Source organism: Ailuropoda melanoleuca, chromosome 5 (genome assembly GCF_002007445.2).
Source record: "Ailuropoda melanoleuca isolate Jingjing chromosome 5, ASM200744v2, whole genome shotgun sequence".
NCBI lineage: Eukaryota > Metazoa > Chordata > Mammalia > Carnivora > Ursidae > Ailuropoda > Ailuropoda melanoleuca.
The window spans coordinates 63,989,177-64,012,969 of NC_048222.1; the positions used below are offsets into that span (position 1 = coordinate 63,989,177).

The 23,793-nt window shown below is 37.1% G+C and overlaps 1 protein-coding gene across 1 annotated transcript in view; it reads right to left on the reverse strand.

The window, feature by feature from the left end:
• Positions 1 to 605: 605 nt before the first annotated feature.
• Positions 606 to 23,793, reverse strand: part of KNL1 (kinetochore scaffold 1) — a 63,453-nt gene continuing 40,265 nt past the window's right edge. Inside the window, 13 exon segments of the mRNA XM_034661150.1 lie at positions 606 to 2,832; positions 3,580 to 3,702; positions 4,834 to 4,952; positions 5,144 to 5,253; positions 6,105 to 6,173; positions 9,293 to 9,393; positions 9,825 to 9,926; positions 10,818 to 10,857; positions 11,260 to 11,337; positions 15,852 to 15,939; positions 17,371 to 17,487; positions 18,286 to 18,376; positions 19,794 to 19,909. Of these exon segments, the coding sequence (XP_034517041.1) occupies positions 2,718 to 2,832; positions 3,580 to 3,702; positions 4,834 to 4,952; positions 5,144 to 5,253; positions 6,105 to 6,173; positions 9,293 to 9,393; positions 9,825 to 9,926; positions 10,818 to 10,857; positions 11,260 to 11,337; positions 15,852 to 15,939; positions 17,371 to 17,487; positions 18,286 to 18,376; positions 19,794 to 19,909 (1,269 nt within the window). The 3' untranslated portion in view covers positions 606 to 2,717.

The following is a 23,793-nucleotide window of genomic DNA, read 5'->3' on the forward strand; positions in this document are numbered from 1 at the left end:
CAGCAACCCTCAGTTTGTTTCCCATGATTAAGAGTCTCTTATGGTTTATCTCCCTCTCTGATTTTGTCATTTTATTTTTTCCTCTCTTCCTCTATGATCCTGTTTGGTTTCTTAAATTCCACATGAGATCATATAATTATCTTTCTCTGATTGACTTATTTCACTCTAGTTCCATCCACATCATTGCAAATGGCAAGATTCCTTTTTTTTTTAATGGCTCAGTGGTATTCCTTTGTATATATATATCACATCTTTTCTTAATTTTGTTTTTTTAAATATTTTATTTATTTATTTGACACAGAGAGAAAGCACAAGCAGAGGGAGCAGCAGGCAGAGAGAGGAAGAAGCAGGCTCCCCACTGAGCAAGCAGCCCAACTCGGAACTCGATCCCAGGACCCTGGGATAAGTACCTGAACCAAAGGCAGACACTTAACAGACTGAACCACCCAGGCATCCCAACTGTGCATTTTATTTTTTTTTTAAGATTTTATTTATTTATTTGACAGAGATAGAAACAGCTAGCGAGACAGGGAACACAAGCAGGGGGAGTGGGAGACGAAGAAGCAGGCTCATAGCAGAGGAGCCTGATGTGGGGCTCGAACCCATAACGTCGGGATCACGCCCTGAGCCGAAGGCAGACGCTTAACCGCTGTGCCACCCAGGCGCCCCCCCAACTGTGCACTTTAAAAGGTGAATTGTATGATGTCAATTATATTTCAGTGAAGTTGTTTTGAAAAAAAGGAAGTTAAAAAAAATAAACACAACACAGAATACTGGTCCCCAACCCTAGTGTTTCTGATTCAGCAGGTCTGGGGCGAAGCTGACACTACTAGTCCAGGGACTATACTTTGAGAACCACTCCATTAGCTCATAGAAATGATAGTTTCCTGCCAAACTTCATATAGTTTTCTTTTACTGTCTTTCAAAGACATAGATATAGGGATAATTATGGTTTGTATCTGGTTCTTATACTCAGGTCCTGACATATTTCAGTCTTATCTCAGTTTTTTAATAAGTGGGTGTTTCTGGAAGGAGCTTCCTTTGGTATATCTTCAAAGGTCTATTGAATACATGATAAAAAAAAAAGCCCCCCAAAACCCTCTTTACTTCATAGAGACACTGCTTAAAAAGATTTCACATAATAAACTTATTTTAATAGTGCAAAAACCAATCTGCTTCTAATCAGTGAAGGAACAACTTCCAAAAAATTTTTATAAAAAATAGCCAATCCTTTGAACAAACACAAATGCAAATAATTAAGTAAATATTACAATTATGTATCTAAACCCAGGAGGCAGAGATCATAATTATAAGCCAAACCATTCTTAGAGTTGGTCCATTCCAGGTTTCCAAAATGGATAAAACAAAACCTCTACTTTTCAGGTTTACAGAAAAGAAATAAAACAACTCCAGTAAGAAAACTAATTTAAGTTTCATGGAAAACAGACCATATTGGTGACTTTACGTTTTTCAAGTTCACGGAAATAAAGAACATCTACATCTTGATTTTTATGAAAAATAAATTTTATGTTGACTTTTGAAGGTTAAAAGACCATGTGATCTTTTTGACCAATAGCTCAGAAGTAAAAGCCAATTCAAGAGCAAAGATAATATTGATTGGACCCACAGGATTTTAACCTGATCCTAAAGTATAAAGCAAAATTTTAAGATGAATTAGTTTAAAAATGCAAATATACTTCAGTTTAGAATTAAATATAAAAGAAACAAAAATCATGATTAGGATTTGACTAAAGTCTGGGTAAAAGTTTTCTCATATTTATTTATCTCACAGATAATACTGATCATTCAGTATCAATGGATATGCTTGTTTTTGTGTGTGAGAAGGGTGTGGCTTCAGAAACCAAAACTCACATTAAATTCATTACTACTGCTGGAACTTGACAAAACTGGTGGTTTTTAATGTGATAAATTGTACAATTATTTAATAGAAAGAGACCAAGAATTCTTGCTGTAAAGCATCCTTCAGAAAGATAGAAACTGCCCAGACAGAAGAGTATCTCTATACAGCTCTATGTATTTCTATATATATATATCTCCTTACTACATCATAAACACACAAAAAAATTAATGTATTTACATATACGTACGGGGACAAAATTAATTAACTTTCTCTACAAAATTATACTTAAGAAAACATTAATAGACATTATGTAATAAAAGAAGGCAAGGCCCTCAAAAAAGATGGCAACCATTTGAAAAGCTGAGTGCTATTGCTTTTTCTTAACATTTTTGCAATGGAGGAAAAAGAGGATGAATAGTTTGTAGACAGATATATTTCTATTCCAGAAATACCTGCTAGGCAGAAGTCAGGCAACTTAAAAATCATAGTTCTATATATGAGCAAATGACTAATGTTTTTGTCAGTGGTGACAGCTCCTCTTATACTTAAGTTACTTCTCAGGGCTTGTCCTATGTCAGAAAGCACAACTTTAATTAGAAGAAATTTTCCCTAAGTGTTCTATTTAAACCTTTTGTAAAAAGATGAGCAGGCTGATAATATGCTATTTGAGACCATCCATCATTCCTGACTGCAGAGATTTAAAAACTAACCATACAAATTAACTGTATCATCAGAAGGAATTTTACTAGGCTACTTTCGATGACCTAAAGACAAAGATTAAACAGCAATGGATACACTGACATAATATCATTATGAAGTGCACTGTGCTTGGCTGTTATAGTTATAGTCCATGCATCTAGTGGTAGAAATGGCAGTCCTGAAGCAGATCTTGGTAAATTTGCTTGACTACATTCTTTAGGTAGTTGTCCTCCAGTGGCACTTTAGCTAGAATTGCAGTGACTTCATCTTGGCTGCAAAGAACAAAAGGTTCATTAATTTTTCTGGAAACTTATCTCCATTTCATTGTAATTCATGTTTTGGGGGATGGTCTTTGAGTCTCTTAGGAAGCACAAATAGGCATTTCTAGAAATAGCCTGCCCAATTGGAACTGAGATTCCAAAAACAAGGCCTAAGAGCAATTCTTCATGAACTGTGAGGTATCTTGACTTAGCTAAAAATCTAAACTGCTGGTGTTTGCTGATGAGATTTGAGGTGGGTGCATTCTAAACTTGCCATCTTACAAAGTGTTAGCAGTGTGTCTAAAAAGTCACAAAATAAATAGTAGGAATCAAATAATTAAGAAAAGCATTATGACTGTACAGCTTTTTAAGTGATTATTAAGTGATAAGTGATTATTCTGTTTTTAAGGCCATAAAAATTGTTTATATATGATCTGGGCTAAGCTTATACCCATTTTTTTCCTTCTTCGTTCCTGTGTAGGTAAGAGTATTCAAAAAGTAGAGCAGGTATAAAAGAATAGACCAATGGTCTCCAGTATCCACTGGAGCTAGAAATGAAGGTCACTGACTTTAAAAGAACACATTTTTCAAAATGATGTCAGAAAGAAGTGATATTTGGCACTCACTATGGATTATCCATTACTGGTATATCCAATAATCGTATATCCATTATTTCTGACCACTTTGAGAGATCTTTCAAATTATATAACATATGTAAAAAAGTAGTTAGGAGCCCTATCCTGCTGGCCCTTTACTTACCCAATGTTTCCAAGGTGATTTTGAATGGAGAAAGGTAATGGGACAGTTGGAAAATGGACTGAGAGAGGCAAAGTCATCTCAAATTTTGCAAATGCTGTAGAGCTGGAGAATAAAAGCCTCAATCTATAAAAGACAAGATCTTCAGTTAAAATACAAAACAAAAACAGAATGAAACAAATACATTTTCCTTTTACACTCACATGTGAAACCTAGGTGATACATTATTTCCTTGTCCTTATCAAATGGACAGTCGGTAAAAAATCTGGAACAAAGTATTATTAGTAGTAGTATCACTTTCATTGTTAGTCATAAAAATCATTAAAATAAATCATCTAAATAAATTTTTAAAATATTTTTTTAAAAAGACTTTATTTATTTGACAGAGAGAGACACAGCGAGAGAGGAAACACAAGCAGAGGGAGAGGGAGCAGGCCTCCCGCTGAGCAGGGAGCCCAATGTGGGGCTCGATCCCAGCACCCTGGGATCAGGCCCTGAGCCGAAGGCAGACGCTTAACGACTGAGCCACCCAGGCACCCCCATCTTAATAAATTTTTTTTTTAAAGATTTTATTTATTTATTTGACAGAGACAGCCAGCGAGAGAGGGAACACAAGCAGGGGGAGTGGGAGAGGAAGAAGCAGGCTCCCAGCGGAGGAGCCTGATGTGGGGCTCGATCCCAGAACACTGGGATCATGCCCTGAGCCGAAGGTAGACGCTTAACGACTGAGCCACCCAGGCGCCCCCATCTTAATAAATTTTTGACAAATTATTTACTGTTATGGGTTGAACTATGTCCCCTCCTGCCATCCATATGTTGAAGCCCTTGCCTCCAGTCTCTCAGAATGTGACCTTATTTTGGAAATAAGGTAATTGCAGATTTAATTAGTTAAGATGAGGTCCTACTGGAGTGAGATGGTCCCCTAACCCAAAATAATTGGTGTCCTTATAAAAAGGGGACATTTAGACACAACCATGCACACAGGAAGCACATCATGTGAAGATAAAAGCAGATACTAGGATTATATATTTATAAGCCAAGGTATGCCAATGACCGCCAGCAAATCACTAGAAGTTAGGAGATAGGCATGGAACAGATTCTCTTTCACAGCCCCTCGGAAAGAACCAACCGTCCTTGCTAACATCTTGATCTCAGACTTCTAGCCTCCAGAACTGTGAAACAATAAGTTGCTATTGTTTTAAGCTACTGAGTTTGTGGTACTTTGTTATGGCAGCCCCGGGGAAATAATATACTTACTCAGTATTAGTCACATCTATGTTCATTAGGTTATAATTTGGTCCCCATCTCTTTAAAAACTCAATTTCCTCTCCAAGGAGTCTACAACGGCTCACTACCAGTGAGATTTCTTGAAGCATCTGGGAAAAATTGGGGGAAGAAATTATGAAAACATTTCAGTTTTTAGTGGCTCTTTTATAAAGAATCCCTTGAAGTTAAACAATTTAATATATTTATAGTTTCAGGATCTAATATTAAATATATGACATTTCAGTTCGCTTTTTGGGACGGATAATGTAATTTTCCTTCAAAATACTTCAATCGGATTTACCTTGGGTACTTGATGCTGTGTTATACATTTCTTCTTCCAGGATTCCTGTTCCTCAATGTATTGAAAAATAAGCTTATGAACTAAAAGGGAGGAAGGAGGAGCTTTATCCTCTGAGGAAGGAAAAAAAAAATCAAAACAGGATATTACTTATTTTCAAATATCTCCTATATATAAGCTAGAAATACCTTCAAACTATGAGGTGTCTAAGTATCCCCTCCATTTTATTTTCAAGCACATAAATCAACATATATATATATATAGCGAACATACATATTCTTTTTTTTTTTTTTTAAGATTTTATTTATTTGAGAGAGAGAATGAGTTGGGGGCAGAGGCAGAGGGAGAGGGAGAAGCAGACTCCTTGCTGAGCAGGAGGCGCGACACAGGGCTCGATCCCAGGACCCTGAGATCATGACCTGAGCCGAAGGCAGACGCTTAACTGACTGAGCCACCCAGGTACCCCAAACATAGATATTCCTATAAAAACTCAAGCCATTATCATACATGGAATAGAACTTGGTTAGAAGCATGGGTTTAAATATAACCTAAACGAGTTTAAATACTGCCTTTCCTTACAATCTGAGGGATCCTAAGCACACTTACTTCTTTTGAGCTATAGTTCCCTAATTTGTAAAACAAGGAATACTTACCTCAAAGTGTTGATGTAAGTAATACAAATGCCTGATACAGTATGAGTACTCAGAATGGTAATTTTTGAATTATGGAACTAGCTATTATTAATCATTGCTTAAAATCTAGTAATTAAAAAAATAACTTCTTTTAAACCCTACCCAATATTTAGAACATTAACCAAGCAATTTTATGTCTAATACACATTTCTAAGGACCAAATTACTATTATTATTGTTTATATTTAACTTCGTATATGAAAGAGTTCTCAAGGAGCAAATTATACTTGTAAATATTCAACAAATTTTTAGTGGATAAGTGTTTGGACTTACCATCTAACAGAGATTGAAAATTCAGGTCAACAATCTTCCTATAAGCCTTGTTCAGGAAAGGGAGACCAACTAGGAAGAACCAGAATAAGAGTAGTAATATATGTGTATGTGTGTGTGTGTGTGTGTGTGTGTGTATATATATATATATATATATATATATTTTTATTTGAGAGAGAGTGCACCCATGCAAGCGGGGGGGGGGTGGGAAGAGCGGAGGGAGAGGGACAAAGGGACAAGTAGATGCCATGCTGAGTGCAGAGCCCCACACAGGGCTTGGTTTCATTTCATGAGCTGAAATCGTGTGTGATGCTTAACTAACTGAGCCACTCAGGCACCCCATTACTTCTTTTTATTATCTGATTTTAAACCACATACAACTCAGTACTTTAGAATCCTACTCTTTCTGGGTAGCAGGGTTTTTTTTTATATAGTCAGTTCTTTTTTTAAAAGATTTTATTTATTTGAGAGTGAGAGACCATGCATGCATGAGTGGGAGGAGGGGCACAGGGAGAGGGAGAAGCAGGATCCCCGCTGAGCAGGGAGCCCGATGTGGGGCTCAACCCCAGGACCCTGAGACCACAATCTGAGCCAAAGGCAGACGCCTAACTGACTGAGTCACCCAGGTGCCCCTACAGGTGTATCCTTGAATCATATTATTCTTTGTATATGGTAAATGCTCTCCCTGAGACCGCTGACCTACATTTAGTGGCAAGTCTTTGAAGGAAATTTAAAGTGTAGTACATTTATTATAAATTTGTCAAGCCCTCTTCCTTGAAAACTTTTGTGCAAAGACACTATTTTCAGGCACCATATTAAAAAATGACTATGATCTCTTCATACCTACTATCTTTTTACAAACACAGTGAAAATGATTTATGCTCTTAGCATTACAGTAATGAGGAGCCAGGAGAGCTGCTTCCTCTTCCAAATTCTCGAGTTATCTCCTGTCTCTCAAATTTGGATTTTTTTCACTTTGTTGAATATTTTCTATGTATTAGGCACTGGGGATACGATAGTGAGACAAAACAGACACAATCAATTTATATTCTCAAAAAGCTTATAGCTCAGGGGAGTATACAGATAATTACACAAATAAACACCAAAAACTACAACAATCAGTGATAAGAAGTATTAAGGAAAACTGCAGGAAGCAATGAGAACATATACACTAGGAGGGCAAATAGCAGAGGGAGTAGGTAAAAGGAGAATCAGGGAAAACTTTCCTGCAAAAGTGGTAACTGAGCTGAGCTCTTGAGGATTACTAACGGAAATTTATTTAGTGAAAAGGGAGTACTATGGTCTGAATGTTTGTGTCCCCCAGCAAATTTAGATATTGAAATCCTAATGCCCCTGTGATGGTATTAGGAGATAGACCTTTGTGAAGCATTTATTAGGTCATGAGGATGGACCCTCGTGAAGGAAATTAATGCTCTTATAATAAAGACCCTAAACAGTTAGCTTGGCCTTCCAGCATGTAAGGATACAATGAGAAGTCTGCATCCTGGAGGAGGGCTCTCACCTGACCATGCTGGTACCCTGATCTTGGACTTCCAGCTTCCAGAAATATAAGAAATAAATTTCAGTTGTTCAATAACTACCCAGTTGATGGCATGTTTGTTATAGCAGTCCAAATGGACAAAGATAAGGGAAAGGGCTTCCAGGCATAAAAAAACATCATTATGAAGGTCCTGAGGTAGGACGGAACATGATTGTGCATGAAAAGACCAGGATCTTTTAAGGAAATGAAAGAGGAGCACCTAGGTGGCTCAGCTGGAAAAGCATGCAACTCTTAATCTCAGGGTCATGAGTTCAGGCCCCACGTTGGGTGTAGAGCCTACTTTACAAAGGGGGGTGGGGAATGAAAGAAATCCATGTGCCAAAGTGCAGAGAATAGTTTAAGATGCGGCAGGAAAAGGAGGAAAAATTCAATGCATGCAAGATGTTATAGGCCATAACAAATACTTTGATCATTCGTCTAAGAATATTAGGTGCATGATCGGATTTCCAACAATCACCGTAGCAACAGGGAGGAAGATGAACTGGAGAGGAAAAGGAGAGGATTCAGAAAGGCCAAATGGAATGTTATTGTAGCCATTTGGTTAGAGATGACTATTGACAGGAAACGAAATGTGGGTCAGTATTAAGAAATTAAAATCACTAAGTCTTATTGATGATTAGATGTTCCTGATAAAGGATAGAGAGATACAGAGTGATTCCTAAGTTCTATTTTTTATTTGTTTGTTTATTTATTTATTTTTAAGCAGGCTCCATGTCCAATGTTGGGCTTTAATCATGACACTGAGATCAAGAGCTGCATGCTCTACTGACTGAGTTAGCCAGACACCCCTAATTCCTAAGTTTTAATTTTGGACCTGGACTGAAATTGATGGTATTATTATTATTTTTTAAAGATTTTATACATTTATTTATTTGGGAGAGAGAGAGAGAGCATGAGCAGGGGAAGGAGGAGAGGGACAAACAGACTCTGTGTTGAGTGCAGAGCCCCATCCCAGGACCCTGAGATCATGACGTGAGCCGAAACCAAGAGTCAGACACTCAACCGACTGAGCCACCCAAGTGCCTCGATAGTATTCTTTGAGAAAAGGAACTTTTCAGGAGAATCGTGTGTGGAGGCTGGGAGACTGTGAAGTTTGGTTGGCCGTATTGAAACTATTTCAGAGAAAAGACCTAAAGACACTGACAGGAGACTCTCAACAAAACAGCTAGAACTGTCCAGTCGCCATATAATGATTCTACCTACTTTGATAAGCCTACCAATACACACAGAACTTGCAATTAACTTTTCATGTTAACTTAAGCACACAAAAAAGTTAAGAGTCATCAGTCATTAGAGTAAATCCCCTATCACAAAACAGAGATGGAGAAAAAGAACTCAGAAAAAATAGATGCAAATAGCATGTTGATCCATTATTTGGAAATGTAAAATTTCTATCATCTAACGTAACTCAACAAAGGTCAACTTTCACTAGTTGAATTTTTATTTTATTCTTTATCTAATAAAATAAAATTCAATTATCACAAATTTAAGTGATCACCTCTTCTAAAATTTTCAGCAGTGCTTTCATTATGTCAATAGTTATTATTTGTATTAAAATAAAGAATGGACTCTTTAGTGAGTTCAGCCATACATTTTCCTGTAGAGGAATTATCTTACTTTTGCTACTCACCTACTGTCTCTCCAAAGGTGATGGTAAGTTCTATTGTGTCATAAAGAAAGGTGAATATAGCTTGATCATCACTCCACTCTATGACTTCCCACTCAGATAAGCTGGAGAGAAAGAAAGAGAGACAAATAATTTTTTTCTGAGGTAAAAGAAGAGAGTTAACTTCTGATACCATACAAACAGTACCAACAACAGCTGAAGTTTTTCTACTGGCTTAGGGGACAATCAATATTTTGATTTAAATACTGTGAACGTACAAACATGCTTTTGAAAGAAGAATTGACTCAATTTTGAATTGCATATCGGAGAAAACCCAAGTTTAGGCAACAGGTATTTTAAAATTATAATTTCATAGCTTTCCTGCCTGTATACCTGCAGCTTGATGTTGGGTACAGTAACTCTTTTTGAGAATATATTGTACTATAGGTTAAAACAGTGATACACATTACAAACACATGTCAACTGCTGTGATAGGTTTAGACAACTACAAAGGCACGGGATAAAACACAAACTAATGACACCTACTTTTCCTTACCTCAACTGATCCAGCAGCTCTTCAATTTTATCTGTTTGTTTTTGTACAAAGTCTATTTGAGCAAGGGTCTGTTCTTTCTGTACTTCCAGTTCTAAAAGATTTCTGCAAATCAAAGTAGGTATTACAGCAAGATAAGGCTGGGTTGTCAGACAATTTGGACTCCATTAAAATAAAGGTTTATAATAAGAAGTCACATGCTAGATAGCTCCCCACTGAAGTGAATGGCATCCATTTTTGTTTTCTTAGTTATCTTTCTTTCTTTCTTTTTTTGATAAGCATTAATCTAGAAATGTGAGTCTAATTAGGAAAGGTTTAAATCAATGGTTCTCAAAATTAGGATCCACGAAGGTATCCTTGAAGGTTTGCATATTCTTTAAGATTATTATTAAAATTTACTTTTTGTTTTGAAGATAAAATATAAACATAACGTAGATCATAAGAATGACCACCTTAAAACAGAGACATGCCAAAATCTTGATGCCTGTGTTTGGTTTTGTTTAGTTTATTAGCGCTAAATAGAACTTATGCCTTGTTAGTCATTTTGCTAGCATCAGTTTAGCCAAACATTATCACCTGTCAAATTAATGTTGTCAGTTGGAATTTTACTTGATTTGTCATTTGTATTTGATTCATTTTAGTCTTACAGTTAAATAAGATCCATGACAATAAGAAAAATATACCTCATTTTATACTTACTTAAATGTAATATAAAAGTACAATATAAAAACAGCTTAATGCTAGGTTTATTTTCTTCAAAAGGATCCTGATATTATTCAAGCTTGAGAAATACTACCTTGGATTAATGCCCTGTAAACAGTAAGTGCTTAGTAAATGTTGTCAACTAAGATGGGTCAAGTTCAAGGTGGAGCAGAAGCCCTGAGTCGGTCTTAAGTCAATACTCATGTGTCCACTCTCCTCCAGTTTTTGGAGGTAGGAAGTCATTTAGTCTTGTAAAATTTAGCCTATTTTCTAACACTCCAAATGAAGGCTGACCTTTGGAGCTCTTCTTCTTCAGTTTTCAGCTGTTCCAGTTCTTTGGAAAGAAAAACAAATTTATCAGAACGGACACATTAAAATGTTGCTACAAAAATCATCTGTTCTACTGAAAATTCTGTACCACTTAATCTCACCTGAACAAAGAATAGATTGTTGTTTTTCCCCCATTTATCTCCTTAATTCAGTTACCTTTCTTTTCTTTTTTAAAGATTTTATTTATTTATTTATTTATTTATTTATTTATTTATTTATTTGAGAGAGAGAAAGAGAGACAGAGAGAGAGAGAAGGAGCAGAGGGAGAGGGACAAGCACACTTCACACTGAGCGCAGAGCCTAATGCAGGGCTCGATCTTATGACACTGAAATCAACACTTGAGCGGAAATCAAGAGTCGGATGTTCAAACAACTGAGTCACACAGGAGCCCCTTCAGTTAGTTACCTTTCTCTGCAGCTCTCATTTCAGAATCCCATTCTTCCATAGGACTGTCTTTCTCTTCATCCTCCAAATTCTTAGTTTCTAAGTAGGCAATGTGCATTAGAATAACTCAGTCAAAAATAACCAGAGATGAGAAAAAAAAGATGGCCCCAAAATGAAGTGTTAACAATATTTCACAAACACTCATCATTCCCCATTTTCCTCACCAATAAAGCAATGAGCTATAATTATAATTTCATACAAAGACTTGCTTCTAGTGGCAGACAAGTGAACTTTGAGCCATATGGCAATGATCTCCAACAGCAACTTCTCAGGGGCCACTTTGAGGTGTAAATTGTTTATATATAATTTGCATACATCAAAGTTATTGTTAGGCAATCCCACGGACAAGAAGCAAGAACAGATACACATATACAAATGCATGTGTGCACATTTTAAAATTTTAATTTGTTTTTAAAACCTTGAAACCTCATCCTTAAAATCCCTTTCCCTTCTCACATCCAAACCAAGTTTAGATTTTTACCTCAAAAACATAATTTTTTTTAAAGATTTTATTTATTTGACAGAGAGAGCACGCACAAGCAGGGGAGCCAGCAGAGGAAGAGGGAGAAGCAGGCTGCCTGCTAAGCAGGACCCTGAGATCATGACTGGAGCTGAAGGCAGCTGCTTAACTGACTGAGCCACCCAGGCATTCCTGTTCTTTTTAATAATTCTTCTTATTCTTCATTTTTTTTTTTTTAAGATTTTATTTATTTGTCAGAGAGAGAGAGAGAAAGAGCACAAGCAGGGGGAGCAGCAGGTAGAGGGAGAACCAGGCTGCCTGCTAAGCAGGATCCTGTGATCATGACCTGAGCTGAAGGCAGATGCTTAACTGATTGAGTCATCCAGGCGACCCTATTCTTTTTAATTCTTAAAAATATTTTCTATTTTCTCCTTAGTTCTTTATATAAAATTATTTTATAAGTCAAAACTCCTTAAGAGGCCTTCCTTGGCCTGCCCCTAAAGCTGACATCTCCAGCTTTATCTCAAATCATGTTCTCTCTTAAGCTGTCTCTATTCTAGCCACATTGGCCTTATTTCAGACCCTTGTACTTGGTATATTCTTTCCCATAAGGGCTTCTGCATGTGTATTCATATTCAATAGTCCACTCTCCCCTCCTCACTTTAACTCTTCCTCATTCTTCAGATCTTAGCTTAAATGCCACCTCCTTCGAGGGAAGCCTCTCCTGACCGGACTAGGTTAGATTTCTATTTCAGGACCTATTTCAGTACCATGTAACCTCTCTTTTGTAAGCACTTACCATGTAACCACTTACCATAAAACTATTTCTTTTTTTTAAAGATTTTTTTTAAAAGGTTTTATTTATTTATTTGACAGAAAGAGAGAGCCAGCCAGTGAGAGAGGGAACACAAGCAGGGGGAGTGGGAGAGGAAGAAGGCTCCCAGCGGAGGAGCCTGATGCAGGGCTCGATCCCAGAACGCTGGGATCACGCCCTGAGCTAAAGGCAGATGCTGAACGACTGAGCCACCCAGGCGCCCCTAAAGATTTATTTATTTGAGAGAGAGAGAGAGAGAAAGAGAAAGCATGAGTCGGGGGAAGGGACAGAGGGAAAAGGAGAAGCAGACTTCCTGCAGAGCAGGGAGCCTGAGTAGGTGCTCCATCCCAGGACCCTGGGATCATGACTTGAGCTGAAGGCAGACGTTTAACCAACTGAGCCACCCAGGCACTCCCTATGTGTTTAATTCTGATATCCTTTTCTAGATGAGAAGCTCCACAAAGCCATAAAAGTTTTTGGGTTTGCTGTTTTTTTAAGATTTATTTATTTATTAGAGAGAGAGAAAGTGTGTGTGCGCAAGTGAGCATGCACATAAGCAGGAGAATGGGGGAGAGGGAGAGAGAAACCTAAGCAGATTACACGCTGAGCTGGAGCCCAGTGTAGATCTCAGGGTTGTGAGATCAAGACCTGATCCTAAACCAAGAGTCGGACGCTTAGCCAACTGCATCACCCAGGCGTCCCTAAGTTTTTGTTTTTTATCACCATAGTATTCTTAGCACTAAGCACTGTACATGGCACATAGTAGGTACTCAGTGTATTTGCACAAGGAATAATGAAGAAACGAGAAAGAAATAGAGAGCTATTTGTTAGTGGGTCCTAGAGAGGGAAGTGTGGTTTTGGTATTTTTAAAGATAAGAGAGAGATGAATATATCTTTCAGAGAGGAGGCAGGGAGGTTGAATATATAAGAGATAAGGAAAAATCAGTGATATGAAATTCCTGAGAAGATCAGACGGGATGGAACTCAAAGTTTAGCTGTAAAGATTGGTCTTAGGGAAAAGAAGGATGAATAAATGAATGGATATAGATATATAAAAGTTTGATTTGTTTGGCAATAGAAAATTTAGAAGTTGTGGCCTAATAGCTTCTATTTTTGTGTGTGTGTGAAGTAGAGAGAAAGGTAATGACAAAGGGGTAGGGGAATCTAAGATTATGGAAATCATATACTCATTATCAACGCAGTGCAGAAAAACATGTCCTAGGCACTTACTCAATACAAAGCATAGTACTAAGAACTCTGAGGGATACGGAGAAAAATAAAAGCTGATCCTTGCTTCCATGGAGCTGACAATTTAGTTAGCGAGATAAACTACACAAAAGTAACTATAACTACAAATAGATGTATAGCTACTATAAGGACTAACAAAATTGTTATAGGAGCTCAAGGAAGATGATGACTACTTTGGTAGAAAACAGGAGAATGCACTAGCAAAGACAAAGTGGCACTACTGCATTGAGATGACAAGATTTGGTTGGAATTTGGGATGCATAACAAAAAAATAAAAGTAAATAGCTTAAGAAAGGAAGATCTAAAAAGGACTGGAGAAAAGAAATGATTGTAGAGAATGTTAAATGTCAAGCTCCAGTGTTTGGACTTTATTTTGTTATAAATGGAAAGACAAATTTTTCAAGGAAGTAACATAATGAAAATGTTTTCATAATTATTTAATCTGGCAACAATGTGCAGGTTTGACAGGAAGGAGACAGATGAAGTTAAGAGTGTAGACAGATTAGCTGGAAAAATTTGAAATAGCATGTCAGAATTAATGATAGCCTTAATGGGAATGGGAAAGAATACAAGAGATGCTGAAGAAGTAGATATGACAGGACTTGATAAGACAAACTCAAAGACAAAGAAAGTTTTTAGTTTTTTAGAGTTTATAACAATAGTGATGCCTTTAATAGAGATAAGAAACATCACAGGGAGTGGCGCCTGGGTGACTTAGTCATTAAACGTCTGCCTTCGGCTCAGGGCGTGATCCCAGGGTCCTGGAATCCAAGCCCCACATTGGGCTCCCTGCTCCACTGGGAGCCTGCTTCTTCCTCTCCCATTCCCCCTGCTTGTGTTCCCTCTCTTGTTGGCTGTCTCTCTCTCTCTGTCTTAAAATAAATAAAATCTTTAAAAAAAAAAAATCATAGGGAGAGCAAGTTTTCAGGCTTTATTTTGGAAACGGGAGAAGACAATAAATTCCTCACACAGAGTTTAAGGTGCTTAAAGACATTTTTGCATAGAGGTTCAGCAGGAAGCTAGAAATGTTAAGTTTGGAACCCGAGAGAGGCTAAAGATGCCTTCAGTCAGAATAATTATAAGCTACTCAGGGTCAAAATCTGTGTTTATATCTTTTTTACTGATGCTAAGCACAGTATCAGTTATGCAGTAGGTGTTCAACAAATGATGAATTTAACTGAATTTGGGAATCATTCATACAAACACAAACGTTAAAGCAGATGAAAGCATTAAGGGAGAGAATACAGAAATGAGTAGATGGGAGCGCCTGGGTGGCTCAGTCATTAAGCGTCTGCCTTCGGCTCAGGGCGTGATCCTGGCATTCTGGGATTGAGCCCCACATCAAGCTTCTCCACTAGAAGCCTGCTTCTTCCTCTCCCACTCCCCCTGCTTGTGTTCCCTCTCTCCCTGGCTGTCTCTCTGTGTCAAATAAATAAATAAAAATCTTAAAAAAAAAAAAAAAGAAATGAGTAGATGATAAAATTTAAATGTCTACACAAGAGGTTAGAGAGAGACCAACAGAAGGACCAAAGGGAATACTCGGGAAAAAAACCTACAGTCAGGGTAGTGTTATATCACAGAGGTTCAGGGAGATGAAAGTTTCAGAAAGAAAATAATCAGCAGTGTCAAATGCTGAGAGGTCGAGATGGTTAAGGACCAAGAGCTTCCAAAATTTGATGATTATGTGGAATTTTGTGATCTTTGAGAAAGCAGTTTCAGGACAATACTACTAACAATGCGGGATTATGAGAGGTCAAACTAAAGGAGAGGTAATTTTCAAAGAGGACAGTAAATTCATCTATTTAAAAAAATAAGATTATGGTCTAGATTATGAAGAGCTTTCTAAAGAGATTTATTTATTATCTTGCGCATCTCTTGTTGATTGTGTTACAGAGTTTTATTTTGCTCTTATTTAATGTCTCAAGTTGCTAATACAAGGCTTTGGCATAAGTGATACCAGCACTCTGTACTGTAGGGAGGCATTTAGATAAAATTAAATTTTCTTTTGGAAAAGTATTCAATATACGTTACCTATTTCAACCTCAGTGAGACTGTTCTCAATCTTCTTAAGTATGTTGTCCATCTCATCTATCCTTATCTGAAGTTTCTCCCTCTCATTCTAAACACACAATATTATATTGTCAAGTTAAACCTCTAAACAAAATATTTTAACATTATAAACGGTTAAACTTGCTGACATACTGCTATATCATGAACAGGCAAATCTTAAAATGAAGGTCAAATCTTCAAGTCTGGACTTAAAATGTTTTTAAAAAGCATACATAACAGATTAATATAAGCTTATTTTTTGTACTTTCCTTTATTCCAGTCTCTCCATGTAATATAAGATGCTAATAAATTCTACTTAAAAAAAAATCTTTTTAAGATTTTATTTCTAAGTAATCTCTACATCCAATATGGGGCTCAAATCTACAACTCTGAGATCAAGAGTCTCACACTGACTGAGCAAGCCAGGTGCTCCCCCCAAAAAGGAATTATTTTTATTTAAAAAAAAATTTTTAGAGGAGGGAGGGGAGTGACAGAGGGAGAGGGAGAGAGAATCTTAATCCACACCCAGTGTGGGACGTGACTAGGGGCTTAATTTCATGACCCTGAGATTGCAAACTTAGCTGAAATCAAGAGTCAGACAACCAACTGAGCCACCCAGGTGTTCCCCGAAAAATAATTCTTTAAAAAAAATTATTTATTTATTTATTTGAGAACAAGAGGGGGCAGAAGGAGAGGGAGAGGCAGGCTCCCTGCTCAGCAGGGAGCCTGACGGGAGCTCAATCCCAGACCCTCGGGATCATGACCTGAGCTGAAGGCAGATGCTTACCCAACTGAGCCACCAAGGCACCCCCAAAATCGAATTCCTAAAAAAATGTTCTATGGTTAAATAAATACAGGAAACACTGAACAGAATTATAGTATGTTCTGTTCCTTTTAGACTTAAAAAAAGATTTCTGACTTTAGACTTTAATATGCTAGCTATTATATTTCTCCAAAGGGGGGGGATACGGCATGTAACATTTCTCAGAATTATTTGCCAAAGGAAAGAAGGTTTTTTATGCACAGTACAATCATTTTGGGAAATGCTACTTTAAACATGCACACACAGGGGCGCCTGGCTGGCTCAGTTGGTACAATACACGACTCTTAATCTTGGGGTTGTGGGTTTGAGCCCCACATTGTCTGTAGAGATTACTTAAAAACATAAATAAACAAATAAAAGTAAACATGCACACACATACACAGCTGGGTCTGGACTATGAGGAAGATAATACTACAGCACAGTCCTTAGCAATGGAAGATCAGAATCCTGTATTGTTTTATTTCAACATGTATAACAGATAACAAATTCGAGATAAGACATAGGCTCATATTAGTAAATATATTCTAGAATTACTCAAAATGCCAGATTTCCCACTTTTGATAAATTAAACCCCACCTCTTTATGAACCATGTTCCTTAGGAAACATTCTCCATATTCTACAACCATTATAAAGTAATTTTAATAGATCTTTCTCTCTATGCTGCTGTTTCAAATTACCTGAGCTGACTGTACCAGCTTGCTGTAGAGAGTCACTTTTCCTTGGTGAGTAAAGACTTTAGTCATCTTGGTAAAACGTGATTTTATTTTGTTCAGGTAAATTCCAAAGACCTTCAGCTGCAACGGAAAATCAAAGGTTACGACATACTAAAACAAATGAGTTAGGAAAGGCAAATGGTCTGGGAAGGCTGGTTCAGCTGCTATGGGCTGTTCTGCCCATCCTAGACTGATTCCTAAGGCAGGGCACGTCTCATTTGCAAATGTAATCACATTTAGTAGTTTAAGAAGAGAAGCAAAGATTTTAATTTTAATTCTTGCTTTTAATTCATTTATTTATATTACAAATTAGAAAATGACAGGCCTCAAGTTAATAAAACTTTTAATATATTAGAGAACATATAAAATGAGTCGCTATTTAACCAATTAAAGTAAATCTTTTCCTTATCTAAATCTAAGTGAAACAAGTAGGAGGAAATTCTAAATGAACTTCAAATATATTTCATATATTTAATTGGTCATTTCAGGTTTGAAAAGATTATATATTTTAACGATTACTCACATATAATTAAATAAAAACCTTGCTAACGTATTATACTTGAGAAGTTAAAGAATTCATCACTAATTATCAAGTAACAGTTACTTATTTCACAAAAAACAGGTTCAAAATGTCTATACTGGGGTGCCTGGGTGGCTCAGTCGTTAGGCGTCTGCCTTCGGCTCAGGGCATGATCCCGGCGTTCTGGGATCGAGCCCCATGTCAGGCTCCTTCGCTGGGAGCCTGCTTCTTCCTCTCCCACTCCCCCTGCCTGTGTTCCCTCTCTCGCTGGCTGTCTCTATCAAATAAATAAATAAATAAAATCTTTAAAAAAAAAAATGTCTATACTGATTCCCATTCAGAAAATGAGATAAAAATACCTCCTCATCAGAGCAGTGTCTCATTTTTTCCCACAGGTTCCTATTTACATCAGTCAACAGTTTATCCTGGTTCAACGCAGAAAGCTTTAATCTAAAATATAGAAAAGTTAATTAATTAGCACAGGGTTCAGAAGTCAGCTTGAATGAATCAACTCAGATTTACAGGCATACTTAGTTTAATTTTTCCTAGTTCTTTTCTACATTAAAAAAAGGGGAATTCACTCAAGAACCGTGGTCAGCCTGATTATTCCAACGCTTGTAGAACAGTTCAAGAAATGTTATGAATCAGAAAAACTTCCCTCATAATCTCAACTTGTTCCAGTATGAAAACATATTGCTTTTAAAGAATCCTAAGGCCTATCAATGCATAATTGTTGTGAAGTTGTAGCTATTATTTTAAATAAAAGTTCCCAATTCAGTTTCCAGTCTTATCTCACCTTTATACAATAGCATTTATAAAAGTAGCAAAATTATATATTAGTCTCTGGTTAATAAGAAATAAATTTCTATCAGAATTAGAATATATTATATACAGGAACATAAGTGTAAAATCAAACACTAGAGCACATCTAAACAGACTGGGCATTGTATGTGAGATCCTATTTTATTCAAAATAAAACATCCTAAGACAAATCTTGAGACACTCAACTCTTTTGACAAATCTTGAGACACTCAAAACATGAAGAAAAAAACCTTTTCTGTCTTGTTCAGTGATGAGCCCCAGTACTTAGTACAGTGCCTGGCACATAGTAGGTGTTCAGTATATAGTTGGTGAATGAAAAACCAGAATCAGGCAAATCTGTAGTATTATAATTTAACAGCATCTTAAGTTTTTAGTTTAAAAACTACATAGTTATTTTACAATTATTTTTTCTGTTAGAATGGTTCAAATTTAGTTGACTCGTTCTAGACAAGCATGATATAAATCTATTTTGAGTTGATATACCTAATTTGTAAATTAGGATGCACCATCTACATCTATCAAAGCACTGAGCAATAATCTGCATAATACCATGTACTTTCTTATATGCAAATCAAGGGCAAATGGTAAAATTATAAACTCAAAGGAAATCTTGATTACAGACACTATATATAAATTTCTAAAGGGTATTATCTTCTTTTGAAAGTGTTCTTTTGCAATCAATTTATGATATCATAACCTAATAACTGTTTATTGAGGACATAACTTTTTGCTATGAATGGCATGAAAATATTTTATATACATTATTTCTACTGCTCATTTCTACCTGCTGAGTAGGTATTATTATCCCTAATTTATGGATGTTGAAATGAAGGTTAAATGTCTTACATATAGTTGCGCAGCTCATGCTGTAGCCAGGATCAAGCTTCAATCTGCCTACAAAGCTGATTCTTTTCCACATACCATATCACACCGCCAATTAATGCCATGACCTTTTTCCTATGCCAGTGTTATTCTCATTAAAACTTTACCACACAGATTATCCACCCACCCAACAAAACATACACAAAAATAAAAACTTTCATACTCTTCAATCTTTTGGCGAAGAGCCTCACAATCTTCTCTATAAATCTGTATCTTGGGTCGGTAAACATACTGACTTAACATCAGGTCTTCTGGAGTAGGTGGTGTGTTTATAGTAAACTGGAAAAAAAAGAAAATCAGTCCCTCAAAACTGGAAGTTTGAAGACAAAACCTTGTTTAAGAACTGTTTCAAATTTCAGAGTGCTTATTTTAAAGTTCTACAAATAAAAATTTGATTACTCTATGAAATTGATACACCCAGTGAGCTACTAGTTGGAATTTGAATACAAGTCTCTGACATCAAAGTCCATTTCCGACAGATGTTTAGGGGATGTTCCACTCACATGTGATTGAATAGTGGTTTGAAAATGGCTATGTGTTAAGAAAACCAATACCTAAAAATTCAAACTTATCAGGAACCCTTTCGTTAAAAGAAAGAAAAAAGATACCAGTTTCCTAGATTATTCTTTTCTACTCCCATTCTCTAACCCTGATCCTCACTTCTAACCCAGTTTGAATTCAGATTTTTCTGGCATATGTAAAATAAGGTAGCAAAAATCTGGTTATTTTAAAAAACGTTTTATACCTCTAATCCAAAGGCTTTTTTTTTTTTTTAAAGAATTTAAGTAATCTCTATACCCAACATTGGGCTCAAAATTACAACCCCGAGATTGATTCACATGCTCTTCTGACTGAGCCAACCAGGTGCCCCAAATCCAATGACTTTCTGATGTCCTTTATGCAGTACTGGTAAAACCAAGTCAGCTCCTTATATCATATTACACATAAAAACCAAACCAAATCCCACAAATGCCCACTATTTATAGGCAGTATGGTACAGAATAAGTACTTTTACCACTCCAAGATTTGGTCTCCTCATCTATAAATTGGGCACAATATTCATCAGTCACTTAAGGTTATAGTAAAAGTTTTTTTTTTTTTAAAGGTTACACAAGCCCAGGGCCTGATAAAATAATCTAACAAATGCTAGCTTCTTCTCACTCTCTACTTTTATTTGATAAATTAAAAGGAAGTAACTGAATGAGGTTTTAATCCCCTTCCTCTATCCCTAACACATCTTGTAGCAGATGTACTAAGAAAGTAAAAACTAAGAGGCAGCCCATGGAATGGGAGAATATATTTGCAAATGTTACTAGAGATAAAAGACTGGTATCCAAGATCTACAAAGAACTTCTCAAACTCAATACACGAGAAACAAATAAATCAAAAAATGGGCAGAAGATATGAACAGACACTTTTCCGATGAAGACATACAAATGGCTAACAGACACATGAAAAAATGTTCAAAATCATTAGCCATCAGGGAAATTCAAATCAAAACCACACTAAGATACCACCTTACGCCAGTTAGAATGGCAAAAATAGACAAGGCAAGAAACAACAATTGTTGGAGAGGATGTGGAGAAAGGGGGTCCCTCCTACATTGCTGGTGGGAATGCAAGTTGGTACAGCCACTCTGGAACACAGTGTGGAGGTCCTTAAAAAGTTAAAAATTGAGCTACCCTATGATCCAGCCATTGCACTACTGGGTATTTACCCCGAAGATACGGATGTAGTGAAGAGAAGGGCCATATGCACCCCAATGTTCATAGCAGCTCTGTCCATAATAGCTAAATCGTGGAAGGAGCCGAGATGCCCTTCAACAGATGACTGGATTAAGAAGTTGTGGTCCATAGGGGCGCCTGGGTGGCACAGCGGTTAAGCATCTGCCTTCCGCTCAGGGCGTGATCCCGGCATTGTGGGATCAAGCCCCACATCAGGCTCCTCCGCTGTGAGCCTGCTTCTTCCTCTCCCACTCCACCTGCTTGTGTTCCCTCTCTCGCTGGCTGTCTCTATCTCTGTCAAATAAGTAAATAAAATATTTTTAAAAAAAAGGGGCGCCTGGGTGGCACAGCGGTTGGGCGTCTGCCTTCGGCTCAGGGCGTGGTCCTGGCGTTCTGGGATCAAGCCCCACATCAGGCTCTTCTGCTATGAGCCTGCTTCTTCCTCTCCCACTCCCCCTGCTTGTGTTCCCTCTCTAGCTGGCTGTCTCTATCTCAGTCAAATAAATAATAAAAAAAAAATCTTTAAAGAAAAAAAAAAGAAGTTGTGGTCCATATATACAATGGAATATTATTCAGCTATCAAAAAGAACGATTTCTCAACATTTGCTGCAACATGGACGGCACTGGAGGAGATAATGAGAAGTGAAATAAGTCAAGCAGAGAAAGACAATTATCATATAGTTTCTCTCATCTATGGAACATAAGAACTAGGAAGATCGGTAGGAGAAGAAAGGGATAAAGAAAGGGGGGGTAATCAGAGGGGGGAGTGAAGCATGAGAGACTATGGACTCTGAGAAACAAACTGAGGGCTTCGAAGGGGAGGGGGGTGGGGGAATGGGATAGGCTGGTGATGGGTAGTAAGGAGGGCACGTATTGCATGGCACTGGGTGTTATACACAACTAATGAATCATCGAACTTTACATCAAAAACCAGGGATGTACTGTATGGTGACTAACACAATAAAAAATATTTTTAAAAAAGTGCTAAAAGCAATTGTAACTGAAGTTGACTCTCTTTCTTAAAGGTATTTTAAAGGCTAGATTTACAAATAAAAATCAAAGCTCTGTGCACTGGCTCAAAAAGAAATGGCAACACTAGAACCCAGACTGTGCTTTTTATTTTTTATTTATTTTTTTATTATTATTTTTTTCAGACTGTGCTTTTTAAACACAGTTTTCTCACTCAAAGAAATCAGGCCTCCTTGGAAAAATGGCTAAATGCTTTCATGTAGGAGCCAAATGCTTTGCAAAGAAGTATTTCTTTATATAGAAATACTTGGGCAATAAATGATAGAATTAGGTTACAACTACTACTTTACAACTCCTAATGAATTACTTGATCTAGATAATGATCATTAATGGCTGCCTATGCATCACTACCAGACATTATTTCCTGATGGAAGTATGACTATAAAGTGAACTTGGAAAAAAAAACTATGAATCTGATAAAGCCTCTGTCAATTTACAAAGAATACAAGAGACAGAGAATAGGTTAAATAAACGTTTGGGTGTGCACAATTAGCAAAATGCACACTGTGATAAAATCTATAGAAAAAACCTGGTTTCTTCATTAAAAAGAAAAAAGGAGAGAGAGATGGAAGGAGACATTACAATTTAGAAGATGACTAAGAGATACCAACCAATTATAATATTTTGACTTCATTTAGTAAACTCAATGTAGTAAACCAGAAAATAATGCTTAAGACAACCAGGGAGGGGGCACCTGGATGGCTCAGTCAGTTAGCGTCCAACTCTTGATTTCAGCTTAGGTCATGATCTCAGGGTTGCGAGATCAAGCCCTAAGTCAAGCTCTGTGCTGGCTGTGGAGACTGCTTAAGATTCTCTCTCTCCCTTGGGGCTCCTGGGTGGTGCAGTCAGGTAAGTGTTCAACCCTTGGTTTCGGCTCAGGTTGTGAACTCAGGGTCACAAGATGGGACCTTCATTGGGCTCTTCCTGGAGCCTGCTTAAGACTCTCTCCTTCTACCCTCCATTCCTGCTCACACACTCCTCTTAAAAATAAAGAAAAGAAAAGACAACCAGGGAATATAAATACTGACTGAATAGTCATTTTTTAAAAAAAGATTTTATTTGTTTTTCAGAGAGACACAGACGGAGAGAGAGGGCACTAGCAGGGGGAGCAGCAGGCTCCCCGCTGAGCAAGGAGGTGGATGTGGGACTTGATCCCAGGACCCTGGGATTATGACCTAAGCCAAAGGCAGACACTTAACCTACTGAGCCACCCTGGCGTCCCTTGACTGAATAGTCATTTTAAGGTATGATTATTGTATATGGATATATTTTTAAAATGAGTCCTCATCTTTTTAGGAATATGTACTGAAATACAGTTAAATTGATGATGCCTGGAATTTGCTGCAAAATAACAGGGGCGGGGGGTAGGGAAATATAGGGTTAAAACAAGAGTTGATAATTTTTGAGTTG